Below are 17,979 nucleotides of genomic sequence, written 5' to 3'. Positions count from 1 at the left end.
CTGTCTATTTCTTTGGTTTTGAAGTGAGGCAGCATATAGTTAGGTCTTTTTTTTTTTTTTAACCCATTCAGTGACTCTATGTCGTTTGATTGGTGCATTCAGGCCATTTACATTTAGGGTGATTTTTGATATTTATGTACTTATTGCCATTGCGGGCTTTATATTTGTGGTTACCAAATGTTCAAGATTAACTTCCTTATTATCTAAGAGTCTAACTTAACTCTCTTAGTATCCTGTTACAAACAAAGCCTAAAGTTTCTTTTTTTCTCCTCTTTTTCTTCCTCCTCCATTCTTTATATATTAGGTATCATATTGTGTATGCTTTGTCTACCCCTTGACTGACTTTGGGGGTAGTTGATTTAATTTTGCATTTGCTTAGTAATTAACTGCTCTACTTTCTATACTGTAGTTTTATTATCTCTGGTGACAGCTGTTTAACATTTCGAACACTTCCATCTATAGTAGTGCCTTCAAAATGCACTGTTGAGACAATTGTGCGAGGTAAATTCTCTTAGCTTTTGCTTATATGGAAATTGTTTAATCCGTCCTTCAAATGTAAATGATAATCGTGCTGAATGGAGTATTTTTGGTTCAAGGCCCTTCTGCTTCATTGCATTAAGCATATCGTGCCACTCCCTTCTGCCCTGTAAGGTTTCTGCTGAGATGTCTAATGATAGCCTAATGGGTTTTCCTTTGCATGTGATCCTATTTCTCTCTCTGCCTGCTTTTATTAGTCTGTCCTTATCCTTGATCTTTGCCATTTTAATTATTATATGTCTTAGTGTTTTCTACCTTACTTCCCTTGTGTTGGAAGTTCTGTATACCTCTGTGGCCTGAGAGACTGTCTCCTTCCCCAGATTGGGGGAAGTTTTCTGCAATTACTTCCTCAAAGACACTTTCTATCCATTTTTGTCTCTTTTCTTTTCTGGTAACCTTATAATACGAATATTGTCCCATTTGGATTGTTCATACAGTTCTCTCAGTATTCTGTCATTCGTATAGGTCCTTTTTCTCTCTGTGTTAGCTTCTTTGTATTCCTCTTCTCTAATTTCTATTTCATTTATTGTTTCCTCCCCCGTATCTAATCCTCATTTGAATCCCTCGATTGTATTCCATAATGATTGGATATCCATCCTGAATTTGTTCCTGAGTTCTTTAATATTTTTCTGTACTCCAGGAGCATGTTTATGATTTTTGTTTTGAAATATCTTTCAGGAAGATTGATTAGTTCAGTATCACTTGGCACTTTTTCTGGTGTTTGTGAGATTTTGCTTTGAACTAGGTTTCTTTCATGTTTCATATTTGTATATGTCACCCTCTAGTGTCTAGAAGCTATACTCCCTTGAACTTCTCAGCCTCTGTAGTGATGTTGGGCTTCACAGGCGTGCTGTGCTGGTGCATGCGTGGAGGTAAGAGCCGTTTCTTTCTTCCTGACTGCTATGCCTGTCTCCACTGACAGAACCAGTGGGCCGAGCACACAGGTGTAAGCGTTTGTGCTTTGCGTTTTTAGCTGCTGTAAATGGGGCTTCCCTGTTGCTGGCCTGATGCCAGGGTAGGGTTTGCGAGTTTGTGAGCCAGGTGCAGGCTGGCCGGGAGGAAGGTACAGCTGGCTGTGTATCACAGTGGAGGGCCTTGGAGCTGCGTAGCCCACCAGGGGGATGGAGCGCCTGAAGATCCTGAAAGTTCCCAACCTGTTGGCAGAGTGCATCCGTACAATTTTGTCTACCTGTCCTTTCTCCTGAGCAGTAAGTTCCATGCAATACTTGCCCCCTTAGCAACCCTCTCTCTGTTAGGAAGTCTCTTAGACTGCCTGCCCAGAGCAGCCAGATATGCATCCCTGTTTTCCACAATCGGTGGGAATCTCAGTGTCTCCAGGTATTCTGCCTGTCTTAACTTTCCAACCCCACTAATCACTAGAGCACCATGCACTATTGTTTCATGCTCCGAGAGCAGATCTGCAGGGCTGGGTGTTCAGCAGTCCCAGGCCTCTACTCCCTCCCTCCTCTATTTCTCTCCCACCAGTGAGCTGGGGTGAGGGAAGGGCCTGGGTTCCACTAGGTCGTCATGCCTTTGGTATGTTACCCTGTTCCATGAGGTCTGTTCTTTTCTCCAGATGTATGTAGTCTGGCATAGCCTTTTTTTGCTTTTGCAGGATTAGTTGTATTAATTATATTTTGTTATTATATGTAATTTTAGGAGGAGGTCTCTATCTCACCTCTCCTGCCACCATCTTTAATCCTCTCTAGCCATCAATACACTGCTAAGTGAAATAGGTAAAGCACATAGGATCTGGACTATGCTACATTTTTTTTTAATGGTCAGTTCCTTCCTTCCTTCCTTCCCTCCCTCCCTCCTTGTTTCCCTCCCTTCCTTCTTATTCTTCCTTATTTCCTTTTCTTTGTTTCTTTCCTTTCCCTCTTCTTCTTTTTTTTATTTTACCAAATGTACATCACATGTGGTTCAACAGTCTCCCTCTTCTTTACTCCCACCTATTCCCCTCCCCCTTAGTAACCACTAGTCACTTCTCAGTGGCTATGAGTCTAATGCTGTTTCCTTCCTTTTGTTTTGCTTTGTTTTTATATTCCACAGAAAAGTGAAATAATATGGTATTTGTCTTTCTCCACCTGGCTTATTTCACTGAGCTAAATACCCTCTAGGTCCATCCATGTTGTTAGAAATGGCAGGAATTCTTTTCTTTTTAGACCTGAATTATATTCCTTTGTGTATATGTACCACCTCGTCTTCATTCATCTATTGATGGACACTTAGGTTACTTCCATATCTTGGCTATTGCAAACAGTGAAGTGATAAACATAGGGGTGCATATATCTTTTTGAATCAGGGATTTTGTTTTCTTTGGGTAAATTCCTAGGAGTGGAATGACTAGATCAAATGGTATTTCTGTTTTTAGTTTTTCGAGGAACCTCCATATTGCTGTCCACTATCCTATACTACCTTTTGTAAAAGAAAGAAAGAAGGAGATATGACAATACACATGTATCAGCTCATTTGTAGAAAATCAGTGCTGGGAGGATAAACCAGAATCTAAAGTGATTGGTAATCTATAGTGGGTAGGTGGAAATGGAGAGCAAAGAAACATGGAGATGGAACTGAGTAGCAGGAGTGAAGAATGAATGATATTGAAGGGGTTGGGGAAGAAAAGACCTAACCCAAATAATTTTGGGAACTACCATCTTGACTGGATACTGTAATGTTAAAGACAAAAGGGCTTATACAGTAATGTTGTAATCTAATCAGTAAGTGTATTTTTCATAGGGTTATACGCTCAGAGTTGTGAAACTGCCTTATTTGTGTACTCAAACTGAACAAATAAGTATATATGATTTAGATGATAACTGGGTTTCTCATAAATAAGGAAAGGAGTAGGCTAACATCAAGTCCGTCAGTTTAGATTGGAACATGAGTTATCAATATATGTGTGGGTTATATGCACACATTAAACCCACACACAATAGGTAAGTAATACATACGTAATGTCTTTAGGTACTGCCAAATTTCCCCTCAGTAAGGGTATAACAGTTTGCATTCTCACTAGAAGCAGTGACACCCAGCAGTAATGAATAAACTTAATACCAATTTTATTTCTAAGTATAGTTTTCCATAAAAGGAAGTAGGGCTCTTTAGAGAAGTGGTAGATTCCAGGACAGAGATAGGGAAAATACTTAAAGTGCCTGTAACATCTTTAGGCATGCCAGATAATAACAAAATACTTTAAAAGGCAGGGTGGGGGTGGGATATTGTTGAAAGAACATGAGCGCCTGCCAGAAGGGACCTTCTAATAGCCAGTGCTGGAACTAATAGCCAAATTTGAGCAAAAGAAATCATGATATGATTGGATTATAATCTGTAGGGTAATAAATATCCATGAATCCATATTGGTATAAATTTAAAAAATGGGGAAAAGGGACAATCTTCCTTATAGTAGAATTCCAGTTAATAACTGTGGAAGGATTGAGCAAAGTAGAAAGTCAGCATTAGCTGAATACGCTACTAATTGTTATGGACAAGATCCACTGATGGATGGTAAAATGAGTGAAAATTTGTGTTAAAGTAAAATTTGTATTGATTCAAAGTATCCAAGATCTTCATTAATCACAAAAGGAAAGATAGTAATTTTATAGGGATGAAACTTGCCACAATTTTCCTTAATCAGTAATCAAGGACAGTATCACAATAATAAAATATATTGACCTATGAAAACTATGATTTGATGCACTGATAAGGATACCTTATTTCTGTGTACTCTTGCCAAAAATGCATAACCTTAGTCTAATAATAAAAAAACCTAAATAAGATGCATTTGACCAAGTAACTCTTCAAAAGGTTAAGGTCATGAAAGACAGGGAAAGATGAGGCACTGTGAAACTGGACGAAACTAAGGAGACATGACAACTAAATACAATGTGAAATTTTTCTTTAACAATGGCCTGTTCTTGCTTGATGAAATCTATTTCTTTGTTTCCTCTTTGAACATTTAAGGCATGCTTTCAAATGTCCTATTTTAGTTTGTCTTAAAATGTCTGTTTCAGATTGTCCCATTATATTGTATGTATGGTCTGAGATAGGAATGCTCTTCATGTGCCCCTTCACCACTATGGCTTTGACTGTATTCCTTTTATGCATTTGGGAAATTTTCTCTTTTGCTTTTGGATTAGGCTGTATTAAAACAAGTTTTGTTTTATGGTTGTATCTTAACTAGCATGTTTGTTTGAAGTGAAAGAGGTGGCATCTTGCCTCAGTTAAATCTATATTAATGGGAAATCTCTTCCCTATTTTTATTCCATTAGGAACAATGGGGTAATTGCTTTCAGTATATTAAGGATTAAAATAAAGCTACTTTCCTAATAATTGTCTTATATTTGCAACATACATTTTCTGTTTCTTTTTGATAACAGTAAAATATGGTTGAGGTCAGATATTTTTATAATAGATTAATTATTGATTAATTAGAAATAGCTTAATTTAGAATTTAAGTGAGGGCAAAAAGGAATAGAGACTCCTTCCCTTTCCACTACACTGTTTTGGAAGCAGAGAGGAGGAAAAAGGCAGGAAAGTTGCTATGGAGGATTATGTACTTAAAAGAAGTTTGAATTAAAGTTGCTGGAAAAAACCCCCTTTCTTCCCCAAGATTCATCCCAGACATTGTCTATACATGAATTCTGCTGAATCCCTCTTCTTACTTTTTTAAAAAACCCTTTGGTTTGTTTAGTGAAATGTATTTTATTTATGGTTTTAGTTTTTATAAATACACTAGGCAGTGGACTCTTAGTGTCATTTAGAATATATGACTACTACAAGGAAAATTCGAGCTTAGGCAGTTTTTCCACACTCCTAAAACATGTTATTTTTATTCATCTATACCAAAATTAAATATGAAATAAAGAGTGAAATACAGAGGCAAAAGGAGATAAATTCTATAGTAAGTAAGGACTTAGAAAACATAAAGAGGTTGTGCAGTAGCAGTCACTCAGATGATACAAGACAGGGAAGAAGAACACCTAAAAATTCTTCTGTTAGAAAACATAAGAAATTTTTATTTATCAACCCATTTTGGGAGAATTATTTTCTAACCATTAAACTGATCTGAGATTTTATTTGATAGTATTGAAACAATTATTTGGTATTCATTGAGTTCCTGAATTTAAAAGCACAACTCGTTTTGGTTCAAAAGCATTTTTTCCATGGTAGATGCTCGTAAAATTACTGGAAATAATATTGCTACTGGAAAGCCAGAAGACTTAAAACTAATACCCACCTGATATAAACTGATGGCAGCAGAATACAATGATAAAAACATGTATCCTCCAAATGGAATTGCCCATATTTGACCAATTAAATCTTGCCCATGATTGTTAAAGTTGAGATCAGGTCTATTTTCAGTTGTGCTCTTTAGAATAGATAATATTATTCTGTTCAGTTTCTTGATGACTATTTGTTGTTTATTTTCTTCACAGAAGTGAACAATACCATATCTTTGAAAGAATTGCGAATACTTTTTTTATATGAATTTAAACTAGGACATAGTGCAGCCACAGCAAGTATAAACATCAGTTCTGTGTTTGCAGAAGGCTCTGTTAGTGAGAGGACTATCCGGTGGTGGTTTGAAAATTTTTGTTCTGGGGATCTGAGTCTGAAAAATGAGCCTCAAGGGGACCCAAATCTGTTTTAAATGAAGATCAATTGAGAGCCATGGTGGAAGCCAACCCCAAAACAGCAATTCGAAACCTTGCAGCAGACTTAGGGGTTTCAGCTACAACAGTTTCTCAACATCTGGCTGCAATAGGAAAGGTAAAAAAAAAATTGGACAATTGGGTAGGTACTACACCAGTTGATGGATGATCATAAACTGAGATGGTTAGAGATATGCTCATTCCTTAAGATTTGAAAAAGCAAAAGACCTATTTGGGGTAGTATCATAAGCTTTGATAAAAAACATTAAATTGAAAGTAAGCTGGACTGTGAGTAGATGTTGATGAAGTTCTCAAACATGTTAAAATCATCATTGCAACCAAAAAAAGGTTCTGGAATAAAGCCAATGGGTGGTCTGCAAAAAGGATATTTTGTTCGTAATTTTTAACCCATCTTTTTAACCCAACAGGTAGCATTTAGTGTCAAGAAGTTGAAATTATGTACCTAAAATTGATCTAAAAACACTCTGCATTTGTTAGCAGAGGGATCTATGCTTTTCAGTTACATTTGACCACAGAAATCAGAAATCACCATAGGGAAGTTACTGAGTTGGACTAAGAAGTTTTACCACATCCATCATATTCACCTGACCTTTTTTCAACATAGTGCCATTTGTCATTTGGAACTCTTTCTAAGAAACTGTATTCTCCAATAAGGAAACAATAATTTGAGAATTTGAATAAATTTTAGCAATGCTGAATTTTATAAATATTTCTCCAAATATTCAGTATTTGGGGAAACATCATTTGGGGAAACAGTTAATGGTAACAGGGCATGTTTTGGTTGAATACAGCTTTTCTTTTTCTCAAAATATAATATTTCCTTTTGACCTATAAAAGGCAATTTCATGTGGTTCTATAATCTTAATCTGGTTCATATGATCATTTCCCAGACCCTGGCAGATCATGAAGACTGAAAGGTACTTAAAAGTACTGTTAAGCTACAAGCTGTTCCTGCGTTTTGGGCTTCTTCACTGAAGAATGTGGAGCAACCAGAGTATATGTGTGTGTGCAAGATGCTTAGGAGTCAGCCATGCAAAGAGCTGGTAAAAAGGGTTTCAGGGAGATGAGAAGCCTCATCAAGGCTCTCAGAAAATAGTTTTTGAATAAAGAAATGAAAACATGTTTCTAACACCAAAAACCATGCACACAGCAGACATGGTATAGAAATGCTTTTGGAAAATAATACTTACCGTGTCACATAGAGTCAGTCCCTTCTTTCATATGTTTTCCATTTCAGTTACATATTTTTTAAAAATATAGGTGGCTTATCAGATTCTATAATTAATGACCTCTATGATTTTGTAGCTACATTGCAGTTCTTCTTTTTCACATCCAGGGATTAGTTTGGGTAAAGATAACTGGATGGTCCTCTTTTCTTTCTCCCTCCTGACAACCTGCTGTGTCTATCCCATGGAAGAAAGGAGAGTTAAGGAATTCTGAAAGGTAAGAGGTGAGGAAGATTATCCTGGAATGGATCTTACGTGGAAAGAGGTAGAGAGAAACGAGAGACAGACAGATGGTGGGAGGAAGGAGGAGGAATGGAGGGAGAGATGGAATGGAAATCCTGTAAAGTACAATTGACTGTCAGCAGATTAGAGACCACACATGGGGTGCTTTACTGCAAATTAAAAAAAAAAGGTGTCCCTTCATTCGAGTAGAGGGGCCCTCAAGTTTGACACATGGCTTGGTGAGCAGTACATAGGCTGCTTTCAGTCCTAATTTCAGTACCCTTAGCTGGATGCCTTGGTCTGGACTCACCTGCTCATTTTACCTCTCTGTCCTTGGATTTGTCAAGCAATCTATTCAGTGCTTCTGTAGACTTCCTGTTTGTACTCTCAAGAGAGTGGAGCTTCTGATTTAGCTCGGACTGATAGGATAGGAGGAATAAGACCAGAAGTTGGGAAGGACTTACTCATCCATCCATCCACACATCCATATATCCACTCACCTACCCACCCACCCCAGTCCCCTCCCCTCTCCCCCCCTCACAAGGGTGAGACAAAATGGTCACAGAGGGTGAGAGCAGTGTCTTGCCTAATGTGAAAGAAAATAGGGTCATTAGTTACTTAGTCTGGATGTTAATTGTGTGGCCACCCAACCTTCCCTCAGTTCTCAGACCCCTTGTCAGACTTCCAGGGCTGAATGCTAGTCTTTGGTCTAAAACAGTCTGTGGTTGTCCTTGCCCAGCTCAAGTAAGTGGTTCAAGGATGGGTAGGAAAGCCAAACAGAAGCAGTGAAGAAACATGAGGAGACAGGAAAAGGAGCAGATAGATGTAGGATGTTGTTATCTTAGTAATCTTCCTTTCCAACTCTAACGGGGTGTAGACAGAACAGAGTGTAGACAGAAATGGGCTCTGTGGTTCTGTGAGCAAATGGATCCAGCTGTGTCTGAAATAGTACTACTGTTAGTGTTCTTTGGGATATGTGAGCTAGTAAATACCCTTTTTGCCTAAGCCACTTTGAGTTGAGTTTTCCATTTTGGCAAAAGAAAGATTCCTGACTGATATGCTCCCTGAACTTTACTTAACTGTAAAATGAGGCTTATGATACCACATTGGGAAGAAAGAGGTACAATTAATATAAAGCACAAGCACAGAGTAGATGCCCAATATGCAGTATTTAATACCATGAGAGGAAAAACAAAGGAGGCAAAGCAAGGTGTGGGACACCTCTGGAGGCCCCTCTGTATCCAGCATAGGCCAGTTGGGCTGAGTTCAGTGCTCAGTGAAGCAGAGATACCCATCTGTAAAGGAGGACTGGCTTCTTGAGTCACTGAGCCTGTGGGGCTTTTCTCCAATGAGTGCTCCCTGACCCAGTGCATATGGCTATGAAGGAGAAAAAGAAAAGCTCTCTTTCAGGACATAGATGAGGCACTGATCTTTGTCTGCTTTGGCTGTTATTTGTACCTTTTTTTCTTTTTTAAATCATAGGTGACTCCTTTTTGGAAGTATGGAGTGTAAATGCTGTGAACAAAAATCAGCACAAAATGACTACATTTTCGTCATTGTGGTGACCATCTCTCCATTGCCTTGGAAAAATAGGAACTACACATTTATCTATCTATCTATCTATCTATCTATCTATCTATCTATCTATCTATCTATCTATGTATTTATTTATTCATATTCTTTCCCAATTTAATCATTTTTATTAAGGTATTATTGATATACACTTATGAAGGTTTCACATGAAAAAACAATGTGGTTACCATATTTACCCATATTATCAAGTCCCCACCCATTCCCCAATGCAGTCACTGTCCATCAGTGTAGTAAGATGCCACAGATTCACTATTTGCCTTCTCCATGCTACACTGTCTTCCCTGTGATCCCCACACCATGTGTACTAAACATAGTACCCCTCAATCCCCTTCTCCCTCCCTCCCCACCTGCCCTTCCACACCCCTCCCCTTTGGTAACCATTAGTCCCTTCTTGGAGTCTGTGAGTCTGCTGCTGTTTTGAGGAACTATACATTTATGACTCAATTTTTTTTACATGTCAGCTTATTTATTTATTAAAATATCATTAATATGCAATCTTATGAAGGTTTTGCATGAACAACATTGTGGTGTAAACTCTTTAAGAGCTATATTGGATTTTTAAGAAAAATGAGAAATTTTATGCGAAGATCTGCCAAGCATCCTAATGCTTGCATTCTATTTTCCCACAAAAGGAAGAAAAACTTAAAAGACTCTTTGGTGGAAATTTTGGTTTGAGTGTCAAAGAAAGGAGTGGAGGTGTAGGCTGCCACATTTCCCCCGCTCCCCTGCCCCCATTTTCCTGAGGTAGCTTGGGACCTGATTACAAAGTGATTTTGAATAGCCATTTTGGTTTTTCAGATACGTGATATCTGTTACTAAAGAAGGTCCTGCCTGGTGTAATTGCTTATTGTGAAACTAGAACATCTACAGCCACTTTAGCAGCATACATGAAAGATCTTGAGCAAAGTTAGAACCAGCATTAAAAGCCAGTGGAATGTGGGCTTTTCCAGTGCCCATCCTCAGTATGTTGGCTTCTCTCTTTTGCTTTCAGTGCTTCAGCCACAATAGCCTCTTTTCACTTCCTTTTACCTCAGCTAATTTGCCCATGCTATACGTTCTGTCTTAGTATTTGCTACTCCTCTTCATCTCATTAACTCTACCCAGCATGCCTGTTTCCTCCAGGAAGTCTTCCCTGATTGCCCTGCCCCATGCCTCCACAGGTCAGGTCCCCTTGCCCATGGCCTTAAAGCCCCAGTATGGTTCCTTCATAACTGTGATCATAGCAGTTATATATTTATTTGTGTGATAGTATGTGTTTATCTTCTGTGCTAGATTGTAAGATTCACAACAGAGGAATTTTGTTTTGCTCACAATATTGTAGCTCCATCAAGACCACAACATCCAGCACATAACTAGTTACTTAGTAAATGTTTGTTAAGTGAATTACTGTTAGAGCTACTTCCATGCACTTTGTAGAAAACCCTTGTATGGGTATCATTTAAATAACAAATATGTATGACAACAAATAATTGAAAACCTAATGAACAGTGGCTTAAATAAGTAGGCTTTGTTTCCTATAACTTACGAAAATTTTCAAACATACAAAATACTTGAGTTTTATAGTCAACACCTGTATGCCAACCACCTAGATTTTACCATTGACATTTTATTGTACTTTACTACTTACCTGTTCATGTAGCCATCCTTTTTTTTTTAATGCTTTGCAGTGAAAGTTGCAATAATTAACACATTTTACCCTAAACACATATTACCTAGAGTTTGATATTTGCTTAAGGTTCTTGTTGAGGTAAAATTTAAATCAATAAAATGCCCAAATCTTAGGTGTATTATTATGTTTTGACAAAGGCAGTAAGTTGTGTAGCACAAATCCCTGTTAAGATACAGATAATTATTACCATCAGCCCAAAAGTTCCCTCATACCCCTTTTTATTTTTATTATACACTTACCCCCCCAAGAGACAAACACTGCTCTGATTTTTTTCTACCATAGAATAGTTTTGCCTGTTCTAGACTGCCTATAAAAGGAGTATGTGCTCTTTTATGTAAGGCTTCTTTTAGTAAGCATAATGTTTTTGAGGTTCATCCATTTTGTCTTATTGTATCAACACAATAATTTGTACCCTTTAAAAGTTGATTTATATTCCATTAAATGAACATACCATAATTTATCTTTTTACCTGTTTGACAGATATTTGTGGTTTTTTTTTCCAGTTTGGGCCTATTATGAATATTCTTGAACAGCTCTTTTTGTGGACATGTTTTCATTCTTCTTGGATAAATACCTAAGACTGGAAATATTGGGTCATTGGCCATATTTATACTTAAGTTTTCCTAGACTTTTTTACAAAGTGATTATACCATTTTATATCCCCTTTCACTTGATGTTATTAGTCTTTAATTTTAACTATTCTGGTGGGTGTGGAACTGTGTCTTATTTTGAGGTATTTTCCCACTTTCACATTACAAGGAATCTAGGGAGGCAGGCCAAGGCCATGGCTGGGGTAGCTATTCAGCAGTGCTGTATGGGACCCACGCACTTTCTAGCTTTCTGTTCCGTTTTAGTGGATTTATCATAATTGCATGCATGGCACCTGGGGTAGGCAGCCTCTAAGATGGTGCCCAGAGATTCCTGCCTCTTGATATTCTTGTCCTTGTGTAATACCTTATTGAGTGTGGGCTGGACTTACTGACTTGCTTATAATAGGATACAGCAAAAGTAATGGGATACTGCTTCTGAGATTAGGTTATGAAAAGAAGGTGGCATGTTCTCTCATATCACTCATTCTAGTGGAAGCCAGTTGCCATGCTTTGAGGCAGCTTTGTGAAGAGCCTCTGTGTGTGAGGGACTGGGGCCTGCCAACAATCAAATGAGTGAGCTTAGTAGTGGATTCCCTCCTAGTTGAGAATTCAGATGAGACTGCAGAACCATACCTGGATTCCTAACCCACAGAACCTGAGATAATACTGTTTTAAGCCACTAAGTTTTGGAGTAATTTGTTATGTAATAATTGATAACTAAAAGAGCACTTCATTATCTTATTGTACATGTCTGCTTTAAGGCCTCATGTTCACAGTCCCGACGGGAAAAGTGTGAAAGGACAAAGTTTTTTACATGAATGTGTACATTCTTACCCAAAACTCAAAACCTTTCCAAAAATCCCACTCCGCAGACCTTAGTTTATATTTTGTTGGCCAGAGAGAACAATACATGACCACTCCTAGTTAGAAGATGGCTAGAGAGAAGGGGGAACCTGGATGGAATTGATATCAGCCAACTGTCAGTGTCTGCCACATTAACCATTTCAAAAATCCCACAGAGTTAAATACCTCTTCCTTAATATCCACCCCCACCAAGTGTCCTTTTTGGGAGATTTCCAGAAAAATGGACCTATTCAAATGAAAGTTTCAGAAAACTCAGGCCCTGGGTTCTCCTTCAGGGAAAATGGAGATACTATTTTCCTCTACTACTATTCCTCCAGTCCTTTGGAATAGAAACTTGACATTCATACTATAAATGTCCCTGACCACTCCTCCCCCATAAAAATAAGCTCCTTAAGTTTAGCTAATATGGCCTTCATATTTTTGAATCCTGTCCTCTTACTTTACTGTTTTTCCTCTCCCAAGTCTTGAGGTCTGAAGCATTTTGCTGAACCAGTCATTCTCAGTTTCAAATCTAATCCTGTATCCCCTAGTTTAAAACCCTTATTGCTCCACAATCCTTAGGATGAAGCCTGAACTCCTTCCCATGGTTGCAAAGACCCTGCATAGCTGGCTGGATAAAGCACATCTCTCCAGCCTTAACTCTGCCCTGCACTTGGTATGCTCACAAAAAACTCCTGACCTCCCTGCCTTTGCTTACTGTATTGCATCTGCCTGGTAGGACTTCACCATTGGGCAACTCCACCTGACATCCTTGGGGTTTCAACTTTGGAGACACTTCTTCCAGAAAGCCTCCTAGGCCTGCCAACACCCTCAACAGTGGGTCAGGTGGCCCCTTAAGTAGCTGCGTACAAATCCTTTTCCCTTTTTGTGGGGGAAAGGCCATACTAGGTTAACCTACTAGAAAATCCAAATAATACGATAGGATATTGTACAGAAAAGTAGGTCTCCTTCCTATCCCTGGACTCCAGTTCCTTTCCCAGTTTCTTAATGAAGATGCAAATAAAAATATATTTTAAAATTGTTTAAAAAATTTTATTAAAATGCTCTGTACTTTGTTTTTCCAATTTATGTTGTATTTTGGTGACAATTGTATCACTTCTTATGAATCTCATTCTTTTGAAGGGCTGCAGTGATACTCTGTTTTATGCATACATTAATTTACTTAAGCAGTATTTGATGAACTCCTGGGCTGTTTCTGATTTTGCTCTGACAAACAACATCTGCACAAATGGTTTTGAGCACATTTCAAATCCAAATGGTTGAGAATATCTTTTTAATTAGGGGTGAGATTGCTGGATCAAAGGCTAGGTGGAATTTAAATTTTGATATGCTTGAAATAGTCAACTGATTTACTCCTCCCATCAACAACCCAACTCCGTTGTATTTGAATGTTAGACCGTCTACATCACTAGACTGCGTGTTTTTTGAGGGCTGGAAATACCTAGTTATTCACATTTGTCTGGCAGAATTGGCCCTCAATAAATATTTGACCTAACGAGTTTCGTATCTTGTAGCTCCGAGTCCAGGGCGTGGCACGTAGACTCATCAGATGTCTATTACAATTCTTTCTGCAAACATTTACTGAAGTTTATTAAATGCCAACATCTATGCCAAGCTCTTTAACCCTTCACTTGTTTCACACTAGTTCCTTGCTCCCGTAGAAGGGGTGTGGCTCAGTACTACGACATGCCCTATCTGCACATTCATTGGCCGAGACCGACGTCCGCCACTGTTGAGTCACGCTCCCATATGCCCGCCCGGCCGAGAGAAGGTGTGGCCAATGTGCCGCCTGGCGACCCAGCCCACCTCCTCGTGAGAATGGGGACGCGCTCGCGGACCGGTGTGGAGTGGGTGGGAGGGCGCTCCGCGATTTCGGGGATCCGGCGCACGCCTCGCTCCGCCCCTTCGGCAAGCAGGCCTTGCGCGAGTTCGCGCACGCGCGAGCTCTTCTACGGGCCAGAACCTCGGTCTGGCCTGCGGGGACCTGGCGGTTGGAGGCCAGGCTGCTGAGGTACTAGGGGTGGAGCCCGAGTCGCCGCCACTGGAGAAGAGCATGTCTGCCACTCGAGCCAAGAAAGTGAAGATGGCCACCAAATCATGTCCCGAGTGCGACCAACAGGTGGGCGCCGGGGACCCGGTACACAGACCGGTGGGGCGGGTTCGCGCGGGCGGCGGACCGTTGACGGTGGCTGTTGGCTGTGGAGAGGCCGCCTCCCTGGGTTCCTAGCGGCGGAGCGGGCGGGCGGGCCACTGGGCTCGGAGGCCACGGTGGGAGCCCGAGCTGAGCCAGGGGGTTGCCGGGGAAACGCCACGGGCCGCATTCCGGCCGGTGCCCACCTGGCAGTGGACAGACCCCCAAGTGTCTGTCTTGTGGCCCGGCCGCGCCGGAGGGGGGCGTGAATCGCCGACGGACTCCCTTTCGCGACCCTCGCTGAGTGGTCTGGACGGCTCCTGGTGACAGTGGCGGGAGGCTGGGGGCAGAGGCCCAAGGACAGGAGCCCGGTCCATTCTGCCCAGACGCGGATGCCTGATGTGCCGGACTCCGAGTCCAGGCTCCTGCCGCGCAGGGTTGCTTTGTTTCCGTCGTATGTGTGTGGTGGGCCCCCAAAACTGTCCCCACCGCGACCTGCGTGAACGCTTAAATGTGGCAAAAGGGGCCGCAATGTATTTCGGCGAATTTGGATTTTTTTCCCTCCTAGGTATATTTTTAGCGTAAGTAATCATGAATCCTATTTTAGTATCATTTTTAATAGAATATTACTGAATAATGAATGCCCCTGTTGAAACTTTTCCCTTCTGGGCGCTCCTCACTTCCCTTACCCACCACGGTACACACTATTAAAATTTTGGCGTTTCTCGCTTGCAGATCACTAAAAAAATATGTGTGTGATTTCATGAATTTTAAGTGACTGCTTTCTACACAGGCTTAATGGTTTCATAGCTGTAATTTTTAAAACCTCATTGTTTCTTAGTTTAAGCATGCCTCATTCTTTGTTAGAATAATAGACGTTCCTGTAAACCTTTCACTGTAAGAGTTAAAACTCTTTCAATTAAAACCATTTGTAAGGGCCTGTTTCATGCTACATGTAGATCTATCTGGGTGTGATTCTTCTTTTTCCGCTGAGAAATTTTTTCAAAATGACTACCTCTCTCCTCCCCTTTTCCCTCCCCCTACTTTCTTTAAGAATCAGGAGTAATTTGAAATGACTTATTTTTTAATAAGCTGATTTTAGTTCAGTCTTCAAGGACTAATCCTATAGGTTGATCAAATCTTATAACAAAGTTATGTGTTTTATTAAATATCATTTATGAAAAGTGGTAGAAATGCTGATCAGAGAAAGATTTGCAAGGAGAATTACAGTTTATTGATATTACGAGTTTATTGAGTATGCAGTATAAAAACACTTTTGTCAGGTTTTTCCCCAGAGCTAAACTTCCATTCTTGCTGTTTAAACCAGATTTGTTAAATTCTCACAAAATTGGACTTTGCAATTTAAGACTCTTTGCAGGAGATTATTTCAATACTTAAATCATTTCCATTTATTACAGTTAATTGTGTAGAAGTATAACTTGTACATGGTATGCATTATGCATTCCAATTTCTGTAGGGCATAAATTATTGCAAATCCTGACCTTGTTTTACTTGTCATAAAGTAACCTTTTGGGGGAAATAACCAGTTTTTAATATCCTGGTTAAAGAGGAAAGGATAATAAACTTGTAGGAGTCTCTGTAACTGTTCAATAAAATGTGATCATTTATTTGGAAAGATTTTTTAATTTTATTATACACACACAATCCCACTTTCAGGTGCCATTACAAAGTACCATAGATTGGGTGGCTCAAACAACAGTAACTTACTATCTTACAGTCCTGGAGGCTGGAAGTCCAAGATCTGGCTGAGAGACAGAGCTTTCTGGTATTTTATAAGGGCACTAATCCCATGACAAAGGCCCCACCCTCACAACCTTATCTAAATCTAATCACCTCAAAGTACCATCACATTGGGAGTTAGGGCTTGGGTGTATAAATTGGGGTTGTGGGGAGGACACAATTCATTGCAGGTTATGACCCTTATAGCAAGCTACTACCTAATAATATTAAATGTTTGTTCATTTGTCCTTTATTCTAAATTCAGCATACATGAAGACTAATGAAAATTTCTGATGATTCTTAAAAGTAATTTATCTTTTACTACAAGGAACTGTATTGAAGAAAATAATTGATCTAATTTTTTGATCATAAAAGCCTGTTTAAGAAAAGTAGAAGTTACAAATGAGAAAAAAAGTTATAATACAGAAAGCCATTAAAACAATATTGGAATACTGATGTTAATTCTAAGTTGCCTCATGAATATTAAATTAAAATTTAGATAGAGTTTATAAACATAAATGTAAACTCTTTAACATTTGAGGAGGTTACCCTAATTGAGTAGATTTACATATGTTTTGTGTGAAGTTTAAAATCTGATCAAGATCAGCAAACAAAAAGACCTAGATTTTCAGTTGCTTTATGACATACAGCCTTTACATGCCTCTGTTGGAAATGTAGTTCTGATATAACAGCATCAGACTCACAGACTCCAAGAAGGGCCTAGCAGTTACCAAAGGGAAAGGGGCTGGGGAGGTTGGGTGGGAAGGGAGGGAGAAGGGGAATAAGAGGCATTATGATTAGCACCCATTACGTAGGGGTGGGGCACGGGGATGGCAGTATAGCACAGAGAAGACAGGTAGTGGCTCTACCATCCTACTACGCTGATGGACAGTGACTGTAATGGGTTATGTGGTGGGGACTTGATAATGGGGGGAATCTAGTAACCACAGTGTTGCCCATGTGATTTTATATTAATGATACCAAAAGAAAAAAAAAGAAGATATAGTTCTGAAACATCTAAACTTTAATACTTTAGATTTTCAAAGGGTTTCACATCCACAAACTTAAATTACTATGTCATTTTGTGTAGTAGTAGTCAAGATTCTTGTTAGTTTTCTGGCATCTTTGTGTTTCTGTTAGTGCCTCTATTTTTAAGATAGATTAGCTTTTTTCCCCCATTTATAGGAAATTTAATGTGACATATAGCAAACATGTCTATTTCTAGGTGGCTTTGATTCTCTCAGCAGCAAAGAATGTAAATGAGTTCTCTGTTATTTTTGAGCTTTATAAAATCAGTGAGACAATATAAGATTTTATTTGTTGCAGGGTTTTTTTTAACCTGTTTTACTTGCAAAAGATGTAAAAACTTCAGTGTACTCTTTAAGGAATAAATTGATGTAGAATAAGCCATCAGTAAACAAAATTTTGTGTTTTTTTTTCATTATAAAGTCCTGAGAGCATAGCATGAGAACTTTCATTGCTATTATCTTTGGCATTACAACTAAAATTTGAGGGACATTTAGGGTGTTTGTTTAAAATCCAATTTATATTATAATTTGAAGAGATTGATATTACTTAAATAGTCTGTCCTTTCTAATTCTTTTTATAGGATCTGGGTTGTGCCGGTAGTTGGTTGTTTTTTTCCCAAGGTTGGAGTGGGGGAAGGAACTTTCCATTTTAAAAAGGAGTTTAGGTTGACTTAACTCAGTAACCAGAATGTATTTTGAGCATA

The 17,979-nt window shown here is 39.1% G+C and overlaps 1 protein-coding gene across 4 annotated transcripts in view; it reads left to right on the top strand.

Moving 5' to 3' along the window:
- C17H16orf87 (chromosome 17 C16orf87 homolog) overlaps positions 1-17,979 on the top strand; it is a 155,051-nt gene that overhangs the window by 64,620 nt on the left and 72,452 nt on the right. Inside the window, exon 1 of one of the 4 annotated variants that reach the window (XM_073226159.1) lies at positions 14,160-14,495. The exons of 1 other annotated variant lie outside the window; for it this stretch is intronic. In XM_073226159.1, coding sequence (XP_073082260.1) covers positions 14,430-14,495 — 66 coding nt within the window. In that variant the 5' untranslated portion in view covers positions 14,160-14,429. Of the gene's footprint in view, positions 1-14,159; positions 14,496-17,979 lie in introns of those variants that run through there. 2 more of the 4 variants (XM_073226161.1, XM_073226158.1) reach the window with 2 other exon arrangements.

Source organism: Manis javanica, chromosome 17, assembly GCF_040802235.1.
Source record: "Manis javanica isolate MJ-LG chromosome 17, MJ_LKY, whole genome shotgun sequence".
NCBI classification, from domain to species: domain Eukaryota; kingdom Metazoa; phylum Chordata; class Mammalia; order Pholidota; family Manidae; genus Manis; species Manis javanica.
Note: the sequence above shows the minus strand (reverse complement) of the source record. Positions and strands in the feature narration are given on the sequence as shown.